This window comes from Cheilinus undulatus, linkage group 8 (genome assembly GCF_018320785.1).
Source record: "Cheilinus undulatus linkage group 8, ASM1832078v1, whole genome shotgun sequence".
NCBI classification, from domain to species: Eukaryota; Metazoa; Chordata; class Actinopteri; order Labriformes; family Labridae; genus Cheilinus; species Cheilinus undulatus.
In genome coordinates, this window is record NC_054872.1 from 43,222,076 (window position 1) to 43,242,311 (window position 20,236).

Sequence of the window (20,236 nt, forward strand, 5' to 3'; positions counted from 1 at the left end):
AAAAGAAATAAGTATTTTTTTTATTTTATAGAGCTAGGCCTTGTACGAAGTGCCACTTCTTTGTCCTCTTACTTGTGTAGATTTATAGACTAGAACTATAACTGTGCTTTCACTGGAGTATAACATCCTGGTACTTTTATCCTTCTCTGATGCACCAAAGGGCCTGCCTCAGCTTATTCAGGTAATGAACTGGTATAACATTCTTTTATGCACCCTCGATCAGAGGACCAACCTCTAATAGTCGTATTTCAGACACCCAACAGCACAAAGAACAGAAGAATGACTGCAGTAATGCACACTCCAAATAAACACAGAGAGACAAAATAGTTTTATCAGGCTGAAAAGATTTTTATTGATAATTTTTTTGTTCAGATAAACTGAAGCCTCATGTACGTATGTCTCAGACTCATATGAGTACATAAATCAGTGATGGCTAAGTTATTATGATCCTAATCCAGGACAGAACCATAAACTTCCACCTCACACAGGGTCAGGTACTCCTCTCTCAAAGGGATGTCGATGGTGATGTACCGACCATCCATCCCATTACACTGGAACTCAGCAGTACCACCAGCCGAGATGCTGTCAATAACAGCACACCTGGTGGAGGAGGAGAGATGATTGGTTAACTTAGGAGGAGAGATGATCGGTTAACTTAGGAGGAGAGATGATTGGTCAACTCAGGAGGAGGAGAGATGATTGGTCAACTCAGGAGGAGGAGATATGATTGGTTAACTCAGGAGGAGGAGAGATGATTGGATGACTCAGGAGGAGTTTAATTAATTAATTAATTAATTAATTGAAGTACCTGGGGTTGTTCATTCCATTGTTGTCGAGGGAATCTCCTATGTGAATGTCAGCTCCATCCAGGCGTGAGGCGACCGTGTTGCGGTTCGTTACCTTTACAGAAAATATTTTGTGGGTTTTGATCAGATCCAATCTCCACCAGGGGTTTATCATGCCTGTGGTGTGAGAGCAGGATCCAGCTTCCCATGAGCTGTCAGGATTCCCATCATTGGCATTGTATGCATTGCTATTAAAATCATAGGTTGATGACTGGGTGGCTTTTCCTTTGAGGGCAAGGTTCTCTCCTAAAAACAGAAACAAAAAATTATCACACACAGTATGTTTGATTTAACCCTAACCCCAAAGTAAGGTCAGAATAAATGGATGGGTTAAATACAGTGCCAATAAAAAGTAGTCACCCCATCTATAAGATTTCTACAAAGTAATGCCAGTTAGATAAAAATCTGTGATGTTATATAAGTGAGAACATAAATATTTATCTCTTTATCTAATTCGACAGAGGTCCAGACAGTCAGTGCTAGCAGTCTCACAGTTAGTGAATGTGTCTCAGTGATTGTAGTATAAAGACACCTGACTCTGGAAGGTTCAGTCACTTGTCCATCAGTATTCCTGGCTACCATTACACTGTGAAGACAAAAGAACACTCAGAGAAAGGTGACTGAAAAGTCTAAGTTGGGGGATGGAGACAGAAACATCTCCAAGTCTCTGAACATCACCCAGAGTTCAGTTAAATCCATCATGAAGAAATGATGGAATATGTCACATGTGTAAATCTGCTAAGACAAGACACCTATGACTACTCTGAAGGAGTTCCAAGCTTCAGTAGCTGAGATGGGAGAGACTCTGCAGACACCAACTGTTGGCCGGGTTCTTCAAACTGTCCATTGGAGAGAATATCAGAGACAGGTTCTTTCTAACCACCTGTCCATCAAAGATGACAACAGTAATGATGGCGATTAACTGTACTATATTGGCAGTGCTGGCAATGTATATAAGCAATTCTTATGTTAGCTTTAGTAGCTAAAATGTTGAGAAATGTAAATGACTGATGGGGATAATAGCAGCTTCTAGATTGACTTTAACTCTAGATCAATAAAGAGGACTGAATGTGTTAAAGCAGCCTCTAGATTGACTTTAACAATAGAATTAAAATGAGGACTGATGGTGATAATAGCAGCTGTTAGATTGACTTTAACTCTAGAATTATAATGAGGAATGATGATGATAATAGCAGCTGTTAGATTGACTTTAACTCTAGAAGTATAATGAGGACTGATGGTGATAATAGCAGCCTCTAGATTGACTTTAACTCTAGAATTATAATGAGGACTGATGGTGATAATAGCAGCTGTTAGATTGACTTTAACTCTAGAATTATAATGAGGAATGATGATGATAATAGCAGCCCCTAGATTGACTTTAACTCTAGAATTATAATGAGGACTGATGGTGATAATAGCAGCCTCTAGATTGACTTTAACTCTAGAATTATAATGAGGACTGATGGTGATAATAGCAGCTGTTAGATTGACTTTAACTCTAGAATTAAAATGAGGACTGATGGTGATAATAGCAGCCTCTAGATTGACTTTAACTCTAGAATTATAATGAGGACTGATGATGATAATAGCAGCCTCTAGATTGACTTTAACTCTAGAATTATAATGAGGAATGATGATGATAATAGCAGCCTCTAGATTGACTTTAACTCTAGAACTATAATGAGGACTGATGGTGATAATAGCAGCCTCTAGATTGACTTTAACAATAGAATTATAATGAGGACTGATGGTGATAATAGCAGCCTCTAGATTGACTTTAACTCTAGAATTATAATGAGGACTGATGGTGATAATAGCAGCCTCTAGATTGACTTTAACTATAGAATTATAATTAGGACTGATGGTGATAATAGCAGCTGTTAGACTGACTTTAACTCAAGAATTATAATGAGGACTGATGGTGATAACAGCAGCCTCTAGATTGACTTTAACTCTAGAACAATAAAGAGGACTGAATGTGATAATAGCAGCCTCTAGACTGACTTTAACAATAGAATTAAAATGAGGACTGATGGTGATAATAGAAGCTGTTAGATTGACTTTAACTCTAGAATTATAAAGAGGACTGATGGTGATAACAGCAGCCTCTAGATTGACTTTAACTCTAGAACAATAAAGAGGACTGAATGGTGATAATAGCAGCCTCTAGATTGACTTTAACTCTAGAATTATAATGAGGAATGATGGTGATAATAGCAGCTGTTAGACTGACTTTAACTCAAGAATTATAATGAGGGCTGATGGTGATAGCAGTAGCCTCTAGATTGACTTTAACTCTAGAACAATAAAGAGGACTGAATGGTGATAATAGCAGCCTCTAGATTGACTTTAACTCTAGAATTATAATGAGGACTGATGGTGATAATAGCAGCCTCTAGATTGACTTTAACTATAGAATTATAATTAGGACTGATGGTGATAATAGCAGCTGTTAGACTGACTTTAACTCAAGAATTATAATGAGGACTGATGGTGATAACAGCAGCCTCTAGATTGACTTTAACTCTAGACCAATAAAGAGGACTGAATGTGATAATAGCAGCCTCTAGACTGACTTTAACAATAGAATTAAAATGAGGACTGATGGTGATAATAGAAGCTGTTAGATTGACTTTAACTCTAGAATTATAAAGAGGACTGATGGTGATAACAGCAGCCTCTAGATTGACTTTAACTCTAGAACAATAAAGAGGACTGAATGGTGATAATAGCAGCCTCTAGATTGACTTTAACTCTAGAATTATAATGAGGAATGATGGTGATAATAGCAGCTGTTAGACTGACTTTAACTCAAGAATTATAATGAGGGCTGATGGTGATAACAGTAGCCTCTAGATTGACTTTAACTCTAGAACAATAAAGAGGACTGAATGGTGATAATAGCAGCCTCTAGATTGACTTTAACTCTAGAATTATAATGAGGACTGATGGTGATAATAGCAGCCTCTAGATTGACTTTAACTCTAGAATTATAAAGAGGACTGATGGTGATAACAGCAGCCTCTAGATTGACTTTAACTCTAGAACAATAAAGAGGACTGAATGGTGATAATAGCAGCTGTTAGATTGACTTTAACTCTAGAATTAAAATGAGGACTGATGATGATAATAGCAGCCTCTAGATTGACTTTAACTCTAGAATTAAAATGAGGACTGATGATGATAATAGCAGCCTCTAGACTGACTTTAACTCTAGAATTATAATGAGGACTGATGATGATAATAGCAGCCTCTAGATTGACTTTAACGCTAGAATTATAATGAGGACTGATGGTGATAATAGCAGCCTCTAGATTGACTTTAACTCTAGAATTATAATGAGGACTGATGGTGATAATAGCAGCTGTTAGATTGACTTTAACTCTAGAATTAAAATGAGGACTGATGGTGATAATAGCAGCCTCTAGATTGACTTTAACTCTAGAATTATAATGAGGACTGATGATGATAATAGCAGCCTCTAGATTGACTTTAACTCTAGAATTATAATGAGGAATGATGATGATAATAGCAGCCTCTAGATTGACTTTAACTATAGAATTATAATTAGGACTGATGGTGATAATAGCAGCTGTTAGACTGACTTTAACTCAAGAATTATAATGAGGACTGATGGTGATAACAGCAGCCTCTAGATTGACTTTAACTCTAGAACAATAAAGAGGACTGAATGTGATAATAGCAGCCTCTAGACTGACTTTAACAATAGAATTAAAATGAGGACTGATGGTGATAATAGAAGCTGTTAGATTGACTTTAACTCTAGAATTATAAAGAGGACTGATGGTGATAACAGCAGCCTCTAGATTGACTTTAACTCTAGAACAATAAAGAGAACTGAATGGTGATAATAGCAGCCTCTAGATTGACTTTAACTCTAGAATTATAATGAGGAATGATGGTGATAATAGCAGCTGTTAGACTGACTTTAACTCAAGAATTATAATGAGGGCTGATGGTGATAACAGTAGCCTCTAGATTGACTTTAACTCTAGAACAATAAAGAGGACTGAATGGTGATAATAGCAGCCTCTAGATTGACTTTAACTCTAGAATTATAATGAGGACTGATGGTGATAATAGCAGCCTCTAGATTGACTTTAACTCTAGAATTATAATGAGGAATGATGATGATAATAGCAGCCTCTAGATTGACTTTAACTCTAGAACTATAATGAGGACTGATGGTGATAATAGCAGCCTCTAGATTGACTTTAACAATAGAATTATAATGAGGACTGATGGTGATAATAGCAGCTGTTAGATTGACTTTAACTCTAGAATTATAATGAGGACTGATGGTGATAATAGCAGCCTCTAGATTGACTTTAACTATAGAATTATAATTAGGACTGATGGTGATAATAGCAGCTGTTAGACTGACTTTAACTCAAGAATTATAATGAGGACTGATGGTGATAACAGCAGCCTCTAGATTGACTTTAACTCTAGAACAATAAAGAGGACTGAATGTGATAATAGCAGCCTCTAGACTGACTTTAACAATAGAATTAAAATGAGGACTGATGGTGATAATAGAAGCTGTTAGATTGACTTTAACTCTAGAATTATAATGAGGACTGATGGTGATAATAGCAGCCTCTAGATTGACTTTAACTCTAGAATTATAATGAGGACTGATGGTGATAATAGCAGCCTCTAGATTGACTTTAACTCTAGAATTATAATGAGGACTGACGGTGATAGAAGCAGCCTTTAGATTGCTTCTTAGCATATACAAAACATTTCATGATGTCATTTGACTTTATAGATCATGATCTCACCAGTTGGTGCTCGGTACCCGTAGATTTCCACTTCACAAAGTACGAGGAGCCGGTTGTCACCAGGCAGCTCTAAAGTCACCTCACGCCCCTCTACACGTTCATGAAAGGAGTGAGTGAAAGATTCATTAAGACCAATTGTGGCAATAGTAGCAACCCTGGAAGAGATCCAAGCATAACTAAAATCAGACTTGACTCCCACAGATCTGAGGAGAGGAGAGAGGATACGGATTTAAAAAGACAACAAGAGTTGCCTGGTAAATTCTGTAGTTAAAGGCTCTTTTTGTAAAACAACTACAGCTGTAATATTAGCTGCAATCTGTTTTACAGGATATTACTGACAACTTTGATGTTCAGTCTTTACTGTAAATTCTACAGTCAGTTTTTCAGAGCGTGGAAATAGAAGAAAATGTCCAAACCTTCAGCTTGTTCACTCACTTTGATTGGCCTACATGGATCTCCAAGTTGTTGAGTCCCTCTGCACAGCAGTCTGACCTGCTGGTAATAGTGATGGCGGTGATGATGTAGGACTCTAGCAGGTCCACCTTCCACCAGGGTCTGGTCTGTACAGTGGAGAAGGAGCACGATCCAGTACTGATGTCACCGTTCCGGTTTCCGTCAATGGCGTTGTAGGCCGCTCCACCGGTTTGCAACCCACGGTGTGACTGGGTTGCTTTTCCGCGCAGGGCCACATTCTCTGTGGATGAGGTAGGTTTAATTCATATATAATCTAACAGCAACTTTGGGTGTTCCTGCTGAAAGTTACCCTCCTCACAGTCCAACAAGGCTGCATTTCAGATGAAAATCAAAATAAACTAGATAAAAATGCAATTTAAGCTGAAATTGCATGGGGATGCTAACAGCTGAACTTTGGAAGAACTGCTGAAAATAGCTGAAAAAGCAAAAAAATAGCTGAAAATAGCATAAAAAGATCCCTGAAAATAGCATGACATAACTGAGAATAGCATTAAAAATCTCTAAAAATAGAACAGCTGAAAATAGCTGAAAAGAGCATATAAATAACATAAATAGCCAAAAGGCATAAAAATAATAGCTAAAAAGCATAAAAATGGTTGAAAATTTAATGAAAGCTGAAGAGTGCAATACCTGATTATTAAAAAGTTAAAAGAAAATAAAAAGAGAGCCATTTAGAATTTTGTCTCAAGATTTACATTAAAGCACATTGTTTTATAATATTGTTCAGATGAGTGCTATACAACGATAAATTAAAGCCACTTGTATGTGACAGTTTAAGAGAGTGTTGATGCCTGACGTGTGTGTCTGAAAGACTCCCAGGTTGCTATGGTGATCAATGCCTGTATTACATCATAGCTAATCAGTCACAGCTGAGATCAAAGCTAATTAGTCACACCCATGTGTCCACCCCAATATTGGAGACAGGTGCATTTGTCCCACCCAAAAATTATATCGCGGAGGAGAAAAATATTTGATTTGAAATTTTTAACTGACGTGCTTTTATTTTGAAAGTGCAACACAGCCTCCTGTCACTGGCCCGCCCCCTCACTCACCGCTCTGAGAGTGTTTGGGAGGCGGAGACAGCAACAGACAGCAGGCTGTCTGTTTTAAGATGTAAAAAGGAAGAGGAAGTAATAGGCTACTGTATGTTGCAGCTATTGGTAGGCAGGCTAAACAAAAAAGCGTCATTTCCACATAGCCTATCCCTATCACATCCTGACTTGTGCGCAAAAGCATCATATCGGTAAACACCCCACCAATCACAGACAATAAAGCGCTATTTTCAAAGTTAACATTAGCAGCAAGAGTTAATTTCAGCTAACAGAATGGACAAACGAACATTTTTGAAGGCAAAAGATAAAAACAGCTGTGACTCAGGAGTCATCAGAGACCATGGTCTGGACAGACCACGGAATCGGCTACAACCCCTGCTAAACGTGGGCATGTGTGTGCTGTGAACTGTGGAAGCAGTCTACATCATTTAGTTGTGTGTGTGTTTTTGGACCCATTTTTATGTGTGTTGGTGCAGAGTGTCCATAGTATTGAATCAAACAGAGGAGATGTGTTGGTTGACACTTAGGCACATAATCTCATCCTGTCCTGAGCCGAGCACAGCAGCTGATTTTAGGGTTATTTCTGAGGAGAGTTAGAAGTTATGACTGACTTAAAGTTAAACCCTGTGCACCAGCTGGACTTAAGCTGCTCTCATGTTATGACAAGGTGTAACATTTTATGCCAGGGATGAACTGGCGCAAGTTTAAAACATCGGAAGTAACTATAGTCAGAGTGAAAACGCACAGCAATGTTCATAAAACATGGGACCTACATGTAGCATAGCCCGGCTCTCTGAATTTTCCATCTTCTGGCGTTTTTATTACTTATAAGTGATGGAATTTCTCTTGTAACTCTGGCTGCTCTTCCCATTGCTGCTCTTTAAGCTGTCTGATGTTTTTAGGAGCAGTTTTCTGGCTGCAGCGTTAGTCTCTCTCTCTCTGCACCTGTTTGTAGGTGCGCTCTTGTCCTAGAGGTGTCATTCATGCGTTGGAATGGTTATTGTGCCTACGTTCAATTGTCATCCTGGTGGCGCCACTGATTATACTAAACCATTTATCAACATTTATGATATTATATTAGATATAATGTGCAATAATCTCTTATCAGGAGAATGATAATACATAGAGTAGTGAGGCAGTTGAAGCAATGAAAGTTGGAGAGACTGAGGAAGCTCAGGTGAGGTCTTAAAATGGTTAGTGAAATATCTATTAGCCCATTAATACTTTTTAAACATAAACAATTTTATCATGAGAAGAACTGTAATACATTCAGGGAAGAGACAGGAGAGGCAGATGGAGCTTCAGGGTGTGGGGTAAGGCTTAAAAATCATATTATTGATCATGATAGATTCAGAAAGAAGAACAGGTGATGACAGTTTTCAATAATTATTTCATTATTTCCACGGTACTATAAGGAGGGTTTGGGTTAGGTTATGATTAGGTTATCAGCTGCACTAGAACACCCCACTAGTGTTCTACACATTTATATGGTGAAATGCTACTCCATAGTGACACATAAGTGGATGTTTTTGCTGTTTAGTTTTAAAATGGGCCACCTTTGGCGCACCAGTAGTCAAGTGGTTAAGGCGCACGCCATATACACAGGCGACCCGGGTTCGAATCCGGCCCGTGGCACTATTTCCTGCATGTCTCTCCCCGCTCTCTCCCCTGTTTCCCACTCTATCCACTGTCCTGTCAAATAAAGGCAAGAGGGCCAAAAATAAATCTTAAAAAAACAACAACAAAAAAAAAAACGGGCCACCTTTGTGCTCAGGAGCTGTAACCTTGACAGCTCATAATCATTAGCCTATGCTTTGATAAAAGACTCAAGCCATTTTGTTCAAAAGGAAGAGGGAGAAGTCTTTTTCCTGGGTGGTCTGCCCACATCTTAAGATCATAAAACATATACATACAGATATTATACATGCATTTATATAGGTGTGCACAGCACTATTTTTCCAAGACACATTTGAAAAAAGAAGAAAGAGTAAAAGATCATATAGCATTTTGTGAATGTTTTGCAGCGTAGTTAATCAATGACATATTTCTGCTCAAACTATTTACGGATCAGTTTCCAATATGTGCCCCCCCCCCATGTTAAACTCGTTCCTACGCCCTTGGTCACACCTGTGAAAGCTTCTGTAAAAACAGCTCAGAAAACTGAGTTGAGTGGCCAGGACATGCACTCAAACAAAATCAATTCAAGCTGTACTTGGGAAACCTAGCAGAAAACCAAAGGTATCATAAGAATCAGCAGAGGTTGCTGAACGCAGTGGTATATTCTTTATGTGTGGGAAGCAAAAAAATCATGGTTCAAGAGAAAAGCCCCATTCATCTGAATGGGAAACATTTTGCAGAAAAAAGTTAAATATTTCAAAAATGATAGAGGTTATAAATTAGAAAAGATATAGCCATCATGTTCTAAAAGAGCTGAATAGAATGATATAAGAATGATGAGTATAGATGACTTCCCGGAAGTGCACAAGGGATGGCAGCATGAGCTCTGTGCTCCTAATCATCTCGGTCTAAGATTGTTGAAAAAAAAAAACCTAATTCAAAATGACTGATAAAGGAAAATAATGGTGTGTGACTAAAGGGAATGAACCTGTGCTCAGGAGCAGTTTTACAATTACAGAAGAAAAAGGAGGAGAAACCACCAGGTAACGCAAACAAACAAATCACAGACAAAGGACAGGGGATGGAGCAACTACTCCAAAAGTTCACGGATGAAATTACAGATAAAGTGGACATTTTTAGAAAAGACTACTTTCGGAGGGAAACAAATCAAGCTTTTTTCGAGTTACAACAAGATGTTAAAGACATGAAATGAGAACTAAAAGACACCAGAGAAAGAACTGAGGAGCTGGAGAAAAGACTGGTGCAGCGAAGAGAAAGAGAGCGTCCTCTATAAATCAACTGATTTCTTAATGCTGAAACTGAACGAGACAACGGGCAAACTTGATTATTAGGAGAACAAATCAAGACAAAATAACATCAGGATCTATAATGTGAAGGAAGGACTTGAGGAAAAAGACATGATCCAATTTCTTGAAGGCCTGATACAGGACAAACTGGGATTAGAAGTCAAGCAAAAAATCATTTGGGCACACTGCGTGGCTCTGCATGGCGCGCAGAGCGGAGTTTTACATCCAAGCTCAATTATTGCCTATTTTTACTGACTGGGATACAAGACGAGTCCTGAAATCGGCATGGGGGAAAAGGAAATTCTTCTCCAGGGTATAAGAGTGTACTTTGACCAAGACTTCACCTCGAAAATCCAACAGGAAAGAAGTCTCTTACGCCCAATCTGCAATAACCAATAACCTGCAGGAGAGACAGGTAAAACCTCACATGATGCACCCCGCGAAGCTGAAGGTGTTTGGCAAAGACAAAATTCACATCTACGAGAATGCCTATGCAGCTGGCATTGCACTGGGCATCAATATTCCAAGATCCTATCTTGCTGATCTGGAGGATAAACTACGGAATGTAATGCACATAAAATAATAAAATATAGCTTACAGAGATTAAAGCAAAATCCATTCTAGGAATGGAAGATTAATTAGTTCTATGTTATTTATTTAATTTATTTAGCCTTATTTTCCTGTGGAAAAATATTAAATATTTATATTGTTACTTATTTTCTCACTAAAGCTCCGCTGCCTCAACTCTCATAAAAGAGTTGTCCTCCAATCGGGTATAGGCATGATTTTAGTGATTCGCCTCTAAACCAATCAGAATGTTTCTTGTTAGTATTATAAGGAAGGCCCGCCCTAACGAAGTCCTTTTGAAAGAGAGCAGAGACGGACAGAGACAGCAGAGTGCCTGAACATGTGTATGGAGGACTGAGAGTGAAAATGAAATATATAATTCATTAATTAATTAAATGTGGCATGAATTAATTAAATATAGAATTAATTAATTAAATGTGTCATCAATTAATTAAATGTGCCATTAATTAATTAAATGTTTATACATTAATCAAATGTGTAATTTCTGAGTATTAATAAAATGTGACATGAATTAATTAAAATATAGCTTACAGAATTAAAGCAAAATCCATTCTAGGAATGGAAGATTAATTAGTTCTATGTTATTTATTTAATTTATTTAGCCTTATTTTCCTGTGGAAAAATATTAAATATTTATATTGTTACTTATTTTCTCACTAAAGCTCCCGCTGCCTCAACTCTCATAAAAGAGTTGTCCTCCAATCGGGTATAGGCATGATTTCGAGTGATTCCGCCTCTAAACCAATCAGAATGTTTCTTGTTAGTATTATAAGGAAGGCCCGCCCTAACGGAAGTCCTTTTTGAAAGAGAGCAGAGACGGACAGAGACAGCAGAGTGCCTGAACATGTGTATGGAGGACTGAGAGTGCCAAAATGAAATATATAATTCATTAATTAATTAAATGTGGCATGAATTAATTAAATATAGAATTAATTAATTAAATGTGCCATTAATTAATTAAATGTGCCATTAATTAATTAAATGTGCCATGAATTAATCAAATGTGTAATTTCTGAATTAATAAAATGTGACCTGAATTAATTAAATGTGTAATTTATGAATTAATTAAATGTGTAATTTCTGAATTAATTAAATGTGTCATGAATTAATTAAATGTGTAATTTATGAATTAACTAAATGTGTAATTTATGAATTAATTAAATGTGTAATTTATGAATTAATTAAATGTGTGATTCATGAATTAATTAAATGTGTCATGAATTAATTAATTAAATGTGTCATGAATTAATTAAATGTGTAATTTATGAATTAATTAAATGTGTCATGAATTAATTAAATGTGAATTACACATTTGTGAAAAGATTTTGTATTGTCATTTTATTTTGCACATTTCAAAAAAGTTTCTATGGCCATTTTGAAAGAGAGCAGAGACGGACAGAGACAGCAGAGTGCCTGAACATGTGTATGGAGGACTGAGAGTGCCAAAATGAAATATATAATTCATTAATTAATTAAATGTGTCATCAATTAATTAAATATGCAATTAATTAATTAAATGTGTCATCAATTAATCAAACGTGCCATTAATTAATTAAATGTGCCATGAGTTAATCAAATGTGTAATTTATGAATTAATAAAATGTGACATGAGTTAATTAAATGTGTCATGAATTAATTAAATGTGTAATTTATGAATTAATTAAATGTGTAATTCATGAATTAATTAAATGTGTCATGAATAAATTAATTAAATGTGTCATGAATTAATTAAATGTGTAATTTATGAATTAATTAAATGTGTCATGAATTAATTAATTAAATGTGTCATGAATTAATTAATTAAATGTGTCATGAATTAATTAAATGTGTAATTTATGAATTAATTAAATGTGTCATGAATTAATTAATTAAATGTGTCATGAATTAATTAATTAAATGTGTCATGAATTAATTAAATGTGTAATTTATGAATTAATTAAATGTGTCATGAATTAATTCATTAAATGTGCCATGAATTAATTAAATGTGAATTACACATTTGTGAAAAGATTTTGTATTGTCATTTTATTTTGCACATTTCAAAAAAGTTTCTATGGCAACTAAAGCTGTAAAAAAAAACTTTAGTTCAGTAAGTGTACTTGGAAAATGAAAAATGATTTGAGTGCATTTTATTCTATTTTCTGTGGTTTAAAACAGCTATGCAGCAAGGTATAGAAGAACATTTTTTTTTCCATATGTATGAAAATACCCCTAACCCACCATTATTAACCCCTTAATGCCTGAAAAACATAAATAACAGCCAGAGGATTCTGTTTTTTTTTTTTTTTTGTTTTGTTTTTGGGAACTGAGGTGTTCATTTAACTTTTGCTAAAGTTTAGGGGAATCTAAATTTCCATACGATTGAACACATATATTTTTTAAATCTCATTTCGTTCAGTGGGTGGGTAGGTGGCTGATGGTCCACTTGATTACTCTTTTCTTTACATTGGAAACCTGTGCTATGTGATGAAGATATCACAAAAGAATATTATATGTGAAGCAGATTTGAATTCAACTTGATTATGAAAGGTTGTAAATTGATGTAACAAAAGGTGCACCTTGACCAACCAAGAAATTTTAATGTTTGAATTTGGAAGAGATTTGAATTCAACTTGATTATGAAAGGTTGTAAATTGATGTAACAAAAGGTGCACCTTTACCAACCAAGAAATTTTAATGTTTGAATTTGTTTGTTGTTTGTGTTATCAACTAAAGCCGGCAGCAATTGTGAAATACAACGTTGTGTCTGTGTATGTTTTTGGCACTCTAAGTAGCTCCAGTAGTGAACCTAACTACATTATAGGAAATACTATATAATGTGAGCCTACTTTACTTAGTTTAACATCTGCTGCTGATTTTATTTATCATCATTATAGTTATTATTATTATTAAGTATTTTTGTTTACTTGTTGCATCTTGTTCTATAGATGATAATATTCAAATTACAATAAATCCTAAAAGGCATTTGGCCATTTTGTTTTGATGGTGTTTTAGCTGAGATTTTATTTCTCCACAGTTTATAATTGCATTTCCTGTTAATGGAAGAGGTTATTTTGTATTTAAGTTTTGTATTTTCAGGTAATTAATTATACGGAGGTATGAATTTTGTTATTTGTTGATCAATCTGGTACAAGAAAAATACACATTATAGACAAATCACGGAAACGGACCAAGAACGCTCTCTGTCCTCGTACCAGAGTAAACAGAAAGTGGGACTGTATAAATAAAGAAGAAACCTGCTGTGTTAGGCATGCCTGATGTGTTTAGAGGTGCTTTAGTTGAAGGTTTTCTTTCTGCCGATCGTTTGTTCATGCCTAACAAATGACTAAAGTACACAGCGAGTTTAGTCTTTAAGAGATGATACTTTTGATTTCCTTTAAAATTATTAAAATGCAGGAAAAGCAAGAGCTCTGTTTATTTAATTATGCTTCAGTATACACTAATAAGTGGTTAAATTTAAGAAGAAATGAGTTTGTATACTTTGGGGGAGAACAAACCTAAAGGGATTTTTAAATGACACAGTCTAAAATATATGCTTTAAATAAAATTAAACTGAAGTTTTAAGCAAAATAAAAAAAAAGAAAAGGAAAATGGATATAAAACAAAGATGAAAGATAAATTCCTAAAAAAAACTAGGACTTTCTATTTTTTTTCCCCGCTTACATCTTTTGTAAAAATGTGTGAAAATGAATTTTACCTATAACAAATCTCACCAATTTCAAAAGTATATCACAAAACCAGATTCACGTGGTGATTTCATTCCGATAAGTTCTACTCTTGATAAGCCAGGTCTCCAGATGATACAAAACTGGAAATGGTTAAATCATAAGTAAGAAAAATAGGAATCACAGAACTTGAAAAATAAAAAATGTGTTGTTACAAACACTTGACTTTGTTCAACAGAGGGTCACAATTGGCTATAGACCCTAGGATCCATGTGACTAGAGCCACATAGAAAACCAAACAGGGCTACCCAAGTAGGGGGGTGGCACAAATTGAAGTCTTTTTATTTTACTTTATGTCCCCATTATTTTATGTTATGTTTCTTTGATGTTTCATTTCTTGATATGGCCTTTAAAACTGTGACAACGACAAAAAGGAGAGAAGGCAGGGACATAAATATTAACAAAACAAAATGGCAAGGGAGATTAACTTAATTGAATGTGAATGGTCTGAACAACCCTATAAAGAGGAAAAAGGTGCTACAAAAGGTGTAGAGAGAGGGAGGGAATATCATTTTTCTTCAGGAAACACATCTTACAGAAAAAGAACATAAGAAACTAGAGAGATTGGCAAATGCTCAAGTGCACTCATCCTCTTTTCATTCAGCAAGGAGAGGAGTGGCAATATTGATTAAAAATAACACCTTTTTCCACACAATAAAATTATTGCAGACGAGGACGGGAGATACATATTAGCGAGAGGAAGAACAGATAAGGTTGAAATACGTTTTTGAATGTATATAAGCCACCAGAACAAGGAAATGAGTTTATATCTAAAATGACTGATCTGATTATTGCTGAGGCAAAGGGACAGTGGTTATGGGGGGAGACCTGAACCTGGTCATGAATCCTAAACTAGACTGCCAACATAACCAAAAACATAAAGCAGAGAAGGCTTCACAAATCTTAAAGAGGGCAGAAACAGAGGTTGGTCTTGTGGACATATGGAGACATTTTAATCCTAATGAAAGAGATTATACCTACTACTCAGCAGCTCACAATAAATATTCAAGACTTGACTATTTCTTATTGTTTAAAACAGATTTAGAGAAGGTATCAGAATGCCATACTGGTGCAATAGAAGTATCTGACCATGCCATGATATCTATGAAATTAAACTTAGAAACTGAAAAAAGATTAACTTAAAATTTGGAGACTTATGAATATTACAAACAGAATAAGAAACACTATTGAAATGAATTTTATAAGGAATTCAAACAAGAAATAGTACCATATTTATATAAAGTATTCAACTGGACCCTCCAGACAAATGAATATGCTCCCGCATGGAACTCAGCAATGATCACTGTAATACATAAAGATGGTAAAGACCCAACAGAATGCTCATCATATCGACCAATCTCACTGTTGAATGTGGATCAAAAATTACTCACAGCAATTTTAGCAAACAGGCTAATGAAAATAATCCCTAGTGTTATAAATTTAGATCAGCCTGGCCCAAACAGACACCTGAATGATAATGATCTTAAAAGAACTATAAATATAAAATAAGAACTATAAATATAATGGAATACGCTCAGAAAACCAAATAACAGTTACTCATGTTAACACTCAATGCAAAAAAGGTGTTCGACAGGGTGCTGTGGCCTTTCATTTATGAAACATGTAAAAGATTTAAATTCCATTCACACTTTATAAACTGGCTGCAAATGATGTACAATACACCAAACGCAAAAGTAAGAGTAAATGGAATCCTGTCTAAATCATCTGAGTTACTAAGAGGCACGCGGCAGGGAGACCCTCTTTCTCCCTTGATCTTTATACTAGCCATGGAAGCACTAGCAGAGAGAATCAGATCAGATCATTCAGTCAAAATAAAGCCATAATAAAACATCAAGCTGCTGGTGTAAGTGTGGAGAAAACCATGCCACCCACACCCATATATTATACACCTGCCCAGTCTTAGAGCAGTTTTGGTCCTTGTTAGAAGAGGAGATAAATAAGATTTTCAAATGTAATTTCTCTTTGGCCCCACAAGATCTACTTCTGGGAATCCCCCCCAAATGTTGTGTCCCAAAAATCAGATGGATACTTGTATAGAATACTGAGAATAACAGCAATGAAACAGATAACTAGAAACTGGTTGAAACCAACAACGCCACAAATAACTAAATGGAAAGAATCAGTTAAAGAAATTTATGATACACAAATAACACAAGATCAGGAATCTAAGCGATGTTTTTCAGTCAAGATGGAAAAAGTAATAAATAGTGATATAATTTAAACATGTAATGCATGTATTATGTAGATATGTGTAGGTAGGTAGGTAGTTATACGTGTGTATCTTTGTTTATATGTTTATGTATACATACGTGTTTGTGTTCAGGTATGCACATATGAATGTGCATTGATGCAGTAATTCATGCAAAAGGAGGCCCAACCAAGTATTAAGTGCATAGAAATGAACATACTTTTCAGAAGACTGACATCTCTGTTTAAACCCTTTGAACCCTGAGTCTATTTTTCCCAATTATCTTTTAGGTTTCAGCTCGAAAATTGCATACACATAACAAAATGTGTAAATCTCTGCAACCACAAGGTCTATTTTAATAATTCTAGTGTCATCGTAGAGGGAACACTTGTGAGATTTGTTGAGATGTGTTAATATGAGTATATGTGATACTGGTGAAGAGTATGCCTAAATGAAGATGGCACACAGCAAAAATTTAAAACAAATTTCATTTTAAGGTGAAGATTGTGTGTTCTGCATGAAGTGTCATAGCGGTAGAGCCGGAAATATGGCGAGTGGGTTAACACAGCCTAGCTGTACGGAGTTTGATATGTCCTAATTCATTTAGTTGTTATTTTAGTTGTGTTTGGGGCATATAGAAAAGGGTTATATAGTTGTGTAGCCAAGGATCTGCTGTTTAATTTGATGTGAAACATCACTATATTCTTTCATGATTAGTGCATTATTTCACACTGTTTGCCAATGCCTAAGTCCCCCAGATGGGGGAACCTTACGGTTCAAGGGGTTCAAATATCCTTTTTTTATTGACCATATGTATTATTCTAATTTTTTGAGACACTGAATTTTGGGTTTTCTTATCTGTAAGCCATAATCATCAAAATTTCCAGAAATAAAGGCTTGAAATATTTCACTCTATGTGTAACAAGTCTATATAATATATGGGTTTTACTTTCAGAAACGAGTGACAAAAAATATTGAACTTTTTCACGATATTCTAATTTTTTTAGATGCACCTGTATAAGCATGTGCTGGTATGAATATTTGTGTGTATGTGTAAGCAAGGATATGTTCAAATAGGGCTGTACCAACTACACTCCAGGCCACAAGAATGATAAAATAATACATTATTTTTTTTCTCTCTTCCTCTTCTTCTTAGATCTGGATGAATTTGGACAAATATTTATGCTTATGTATTTGAATTAATATGTAAATCAGCAGGAGTATGAATAATGTTTTGGTTTTACTCCCTTTTCTTTGTTCCTTTTCTTCACTTTTCCTTTCTTCACATTTCCTTTCTTTCTTTGTATAAAATGTATTTAAACATGTGCTTATGATAAAATGTCAATCTTTGACTTTTCTCTCTAAATTAATAAATAAAAAATATATTAAAAAAAAAAAGAATGATGAGTATAGCTCAAAGTGTGAGAGAGGAAATAGCGTCCAAACAACGTACAGAAAAAACAAAATGGCCGACGCTAATATCAACAGTGTTGATACTTACTCAACATCCCCGCTAATGAGGATTTTTACAGGTCATACTGTTACTGGTAATCAAATGTTTTATGATAAATTTCTCACACATACTCACCATAGGTGTAGGCTGAGTGCAGGAGCAGCAGCGCAAGGAAAAGAGAGGGTTTCATCATCCTGTTTAATATTAAAAACAGGACAAATATTAAAATGAACATTTAATTTTCTGTTTTTAATTTCACATCAGTGGAGAACCACGGTGTTTCTGCAGGACTTTGAGCACACCTGGTGCCCCACCACCAGAAGTAGTGGGGCACGCTGAGTCTGCCACTGGTGATGTTGGAGGAAAAGGAGAAAGAACAGGATTGAACAGAGATAACAGAGTGAGGTACCTTCCTAAAACAACGGCAGAATCAACATCAAATAACTCGCCTTTGTGCTAAATTTAAGTTAGAAATGATTTCCAGAAACAGCCCAGAGAGCATAGCCCTCTGAAACTGATGAAGTTAAATGAAGAGGTGTTACCTGGCAACTGTTCAATTCTTCTCCAAGTTCATGAGCACCAACCAGAACTTTCTAGCCCTTTATAAGCATCATTTGCTCAGGCTCTGTTCAACTTGGACCAATCACATCATATTTATCTTCATCACCATCCAATCACATCTCTTTTGGCTTATTGATTTATACCGTGAATGTTGTAAATTCCTGACATGAAGTTTTCAAGGGTTACCCAAGTCCATCTCAAAACCTTTAGTCCAGAATTGGAGCCAGAAAAAAACATACGAGTTTGCAATAAAGCAACAGACTCCAGGGTCAGGGTTCGATGTCAGGGTCCTGGATAACTGATGTCCCCATCTGTCTCTAATATAAATGATTATATAACCAGGATGTGAAATGTCCAAAAGTCTGTCCATTTAAGAGTAAAAACAGCTTTACACAAAAAAATCCTTTCAAACCAACAATAACTTAACATGTAATGGTTCTCAAACAATCATAATCATTCTGAAACAGCTGACAGCAGAACTTTGACTTTTGGTTCCAAAAAAATAAAAATGATTACAGTCACTGCACGTTCTTTGGAAAGAAAACTAGAGAACCAGCAAGAGCAAGTACGGTAATATTTCTGAGGGGAATTCTACCCTGTTGAACCACAAAGCTGTGATGGTTAGTGGAGACAGTTGGGATGGTGGAGATCAGTGTTAATTTCACAGACTCTGAGGGCCACATCAAAGACTCTGAGGGCCTCGTCACAGACCCTGAGGGCCTCGTCACAGACCCTGAGGGCCTCGTCACAGACTCTGAGGGACACATCAAAGACTCTGAGGGCCCGGTCACAGACTCTGTGGACCACGTCACAGACTCTGAGGGCTACGACTTTCCCTGAAATATGGGAACAAGAAGCACAGAGCTCTTTCAACATAAAGTCACAGATTCTACAGAGGAAAGCAGGATTCTTTTTTTAAACATAGCAATAGTAAGTGCTGGTGAGAGGTGTTCTGGAAATGAGGTCCTGAGTGCAGCCAGTACAGAAGCAGCTTCAGTGTAAATCTAATGAATCTACGTGGGTAAAAGCCAGAGCTCTACCTGTCTCCACATCTTACCTTTCTTGGACCACTGTTTGTGTAAGTTCCAGTCATTTCCCAGATATCTGATTGATGGTAAACAGTTGCTACGGTTAATGGACTCTGATCACAAGCCTCTGATTGCTGAATAAGCATTATAAAAACAGGGTCATCAGGAGCTGACTGAAAGTCAGGCTTTGGGTCAGGAACATTTATGTAACGTGGAGGGCCCAGACAACAATGGACATGAGACCAGACCCCATTTCTCTTAAACCATCACAGACAGACCCAACCATTCTGAACCATCTCTGTTCAGAAACCACAGAAAAGAACCAGAACTTCTACACAACCCAGACTCCTTCATCCTGATATCTGAACGAGTCTCTAGTCCAGGTCAAAACTCAGACTCCAGGGTCAGGGTTCGATGTCAGGGTCCTGGATAACTGATGTCCCCATCTGTCTGTAATATAAATGATTTTATAACCAGGATGTGATATGTCCAAAAGTCTGTCCATTTGAGAGTAAAAACAGAAAAAAATCCTTTCAAACCAACAATATTTAACTTGTAATGGTTCTCAA

The 20,236-nt window shown here is 36.0% G+C and overlaps 2 protein-coding genes across 2 annotated transcripts; both read right to left on the minus strand.

The window, feature by feature from the left end:
- Nucleotides 1-327: 327 nt before the first annotated feature.
- LOC121514176 (fucolectin-like) lies at nucleotides 328-1,692 on the minus strand. Its single transcript, XM_041794275.1, has 3 exons — nucleotides 1,665-1,692; nucleotides 809-1,091; nucleotides 328-600 (listed from the first exon to the last, which is right to left on the minus strand). Exons 1-3 carry the CDS (start codon nucleotides 1,690-1,692, stop codon nucleotides 450-452), a joined length of 462 nt encoding a protein of 153 aa, XP_041650209.1. The 3' UTR covers nucleotides 328-449.
- Nucleotides 1,693-5,592: 3,900 nt separating this feature from the next.
- LOC121514331 (fucolectin-like) lies at nucleotides 5,593-18,699 on the minus strand. The gene is made up of 4 exons (XM_041794505.1): nucleotides 18,621-18,699; nucleotides 18,214-18,272; nucleotides 6,089-6,347; nucleotides 5,593-5,808 (listed from the first exon to the last, which is right to left on the minus strand). The coding sequence occupies exons 2-4, from the start codon at nucleotides 18,269-18,271 to the stop codon at nucleotides 5,625-5,627; spliced, it is 501 nt and encodes a 166-aa protein (XP_041650439.1). The 5' UTR covers nucleotide 18,272; nucleotides 18,621-18,699; the 3' UTR covers nucleotides 5,593-5,624.
- Nucleotides 18,700-20,236: the final 1,537 nt, after the last annotated feature.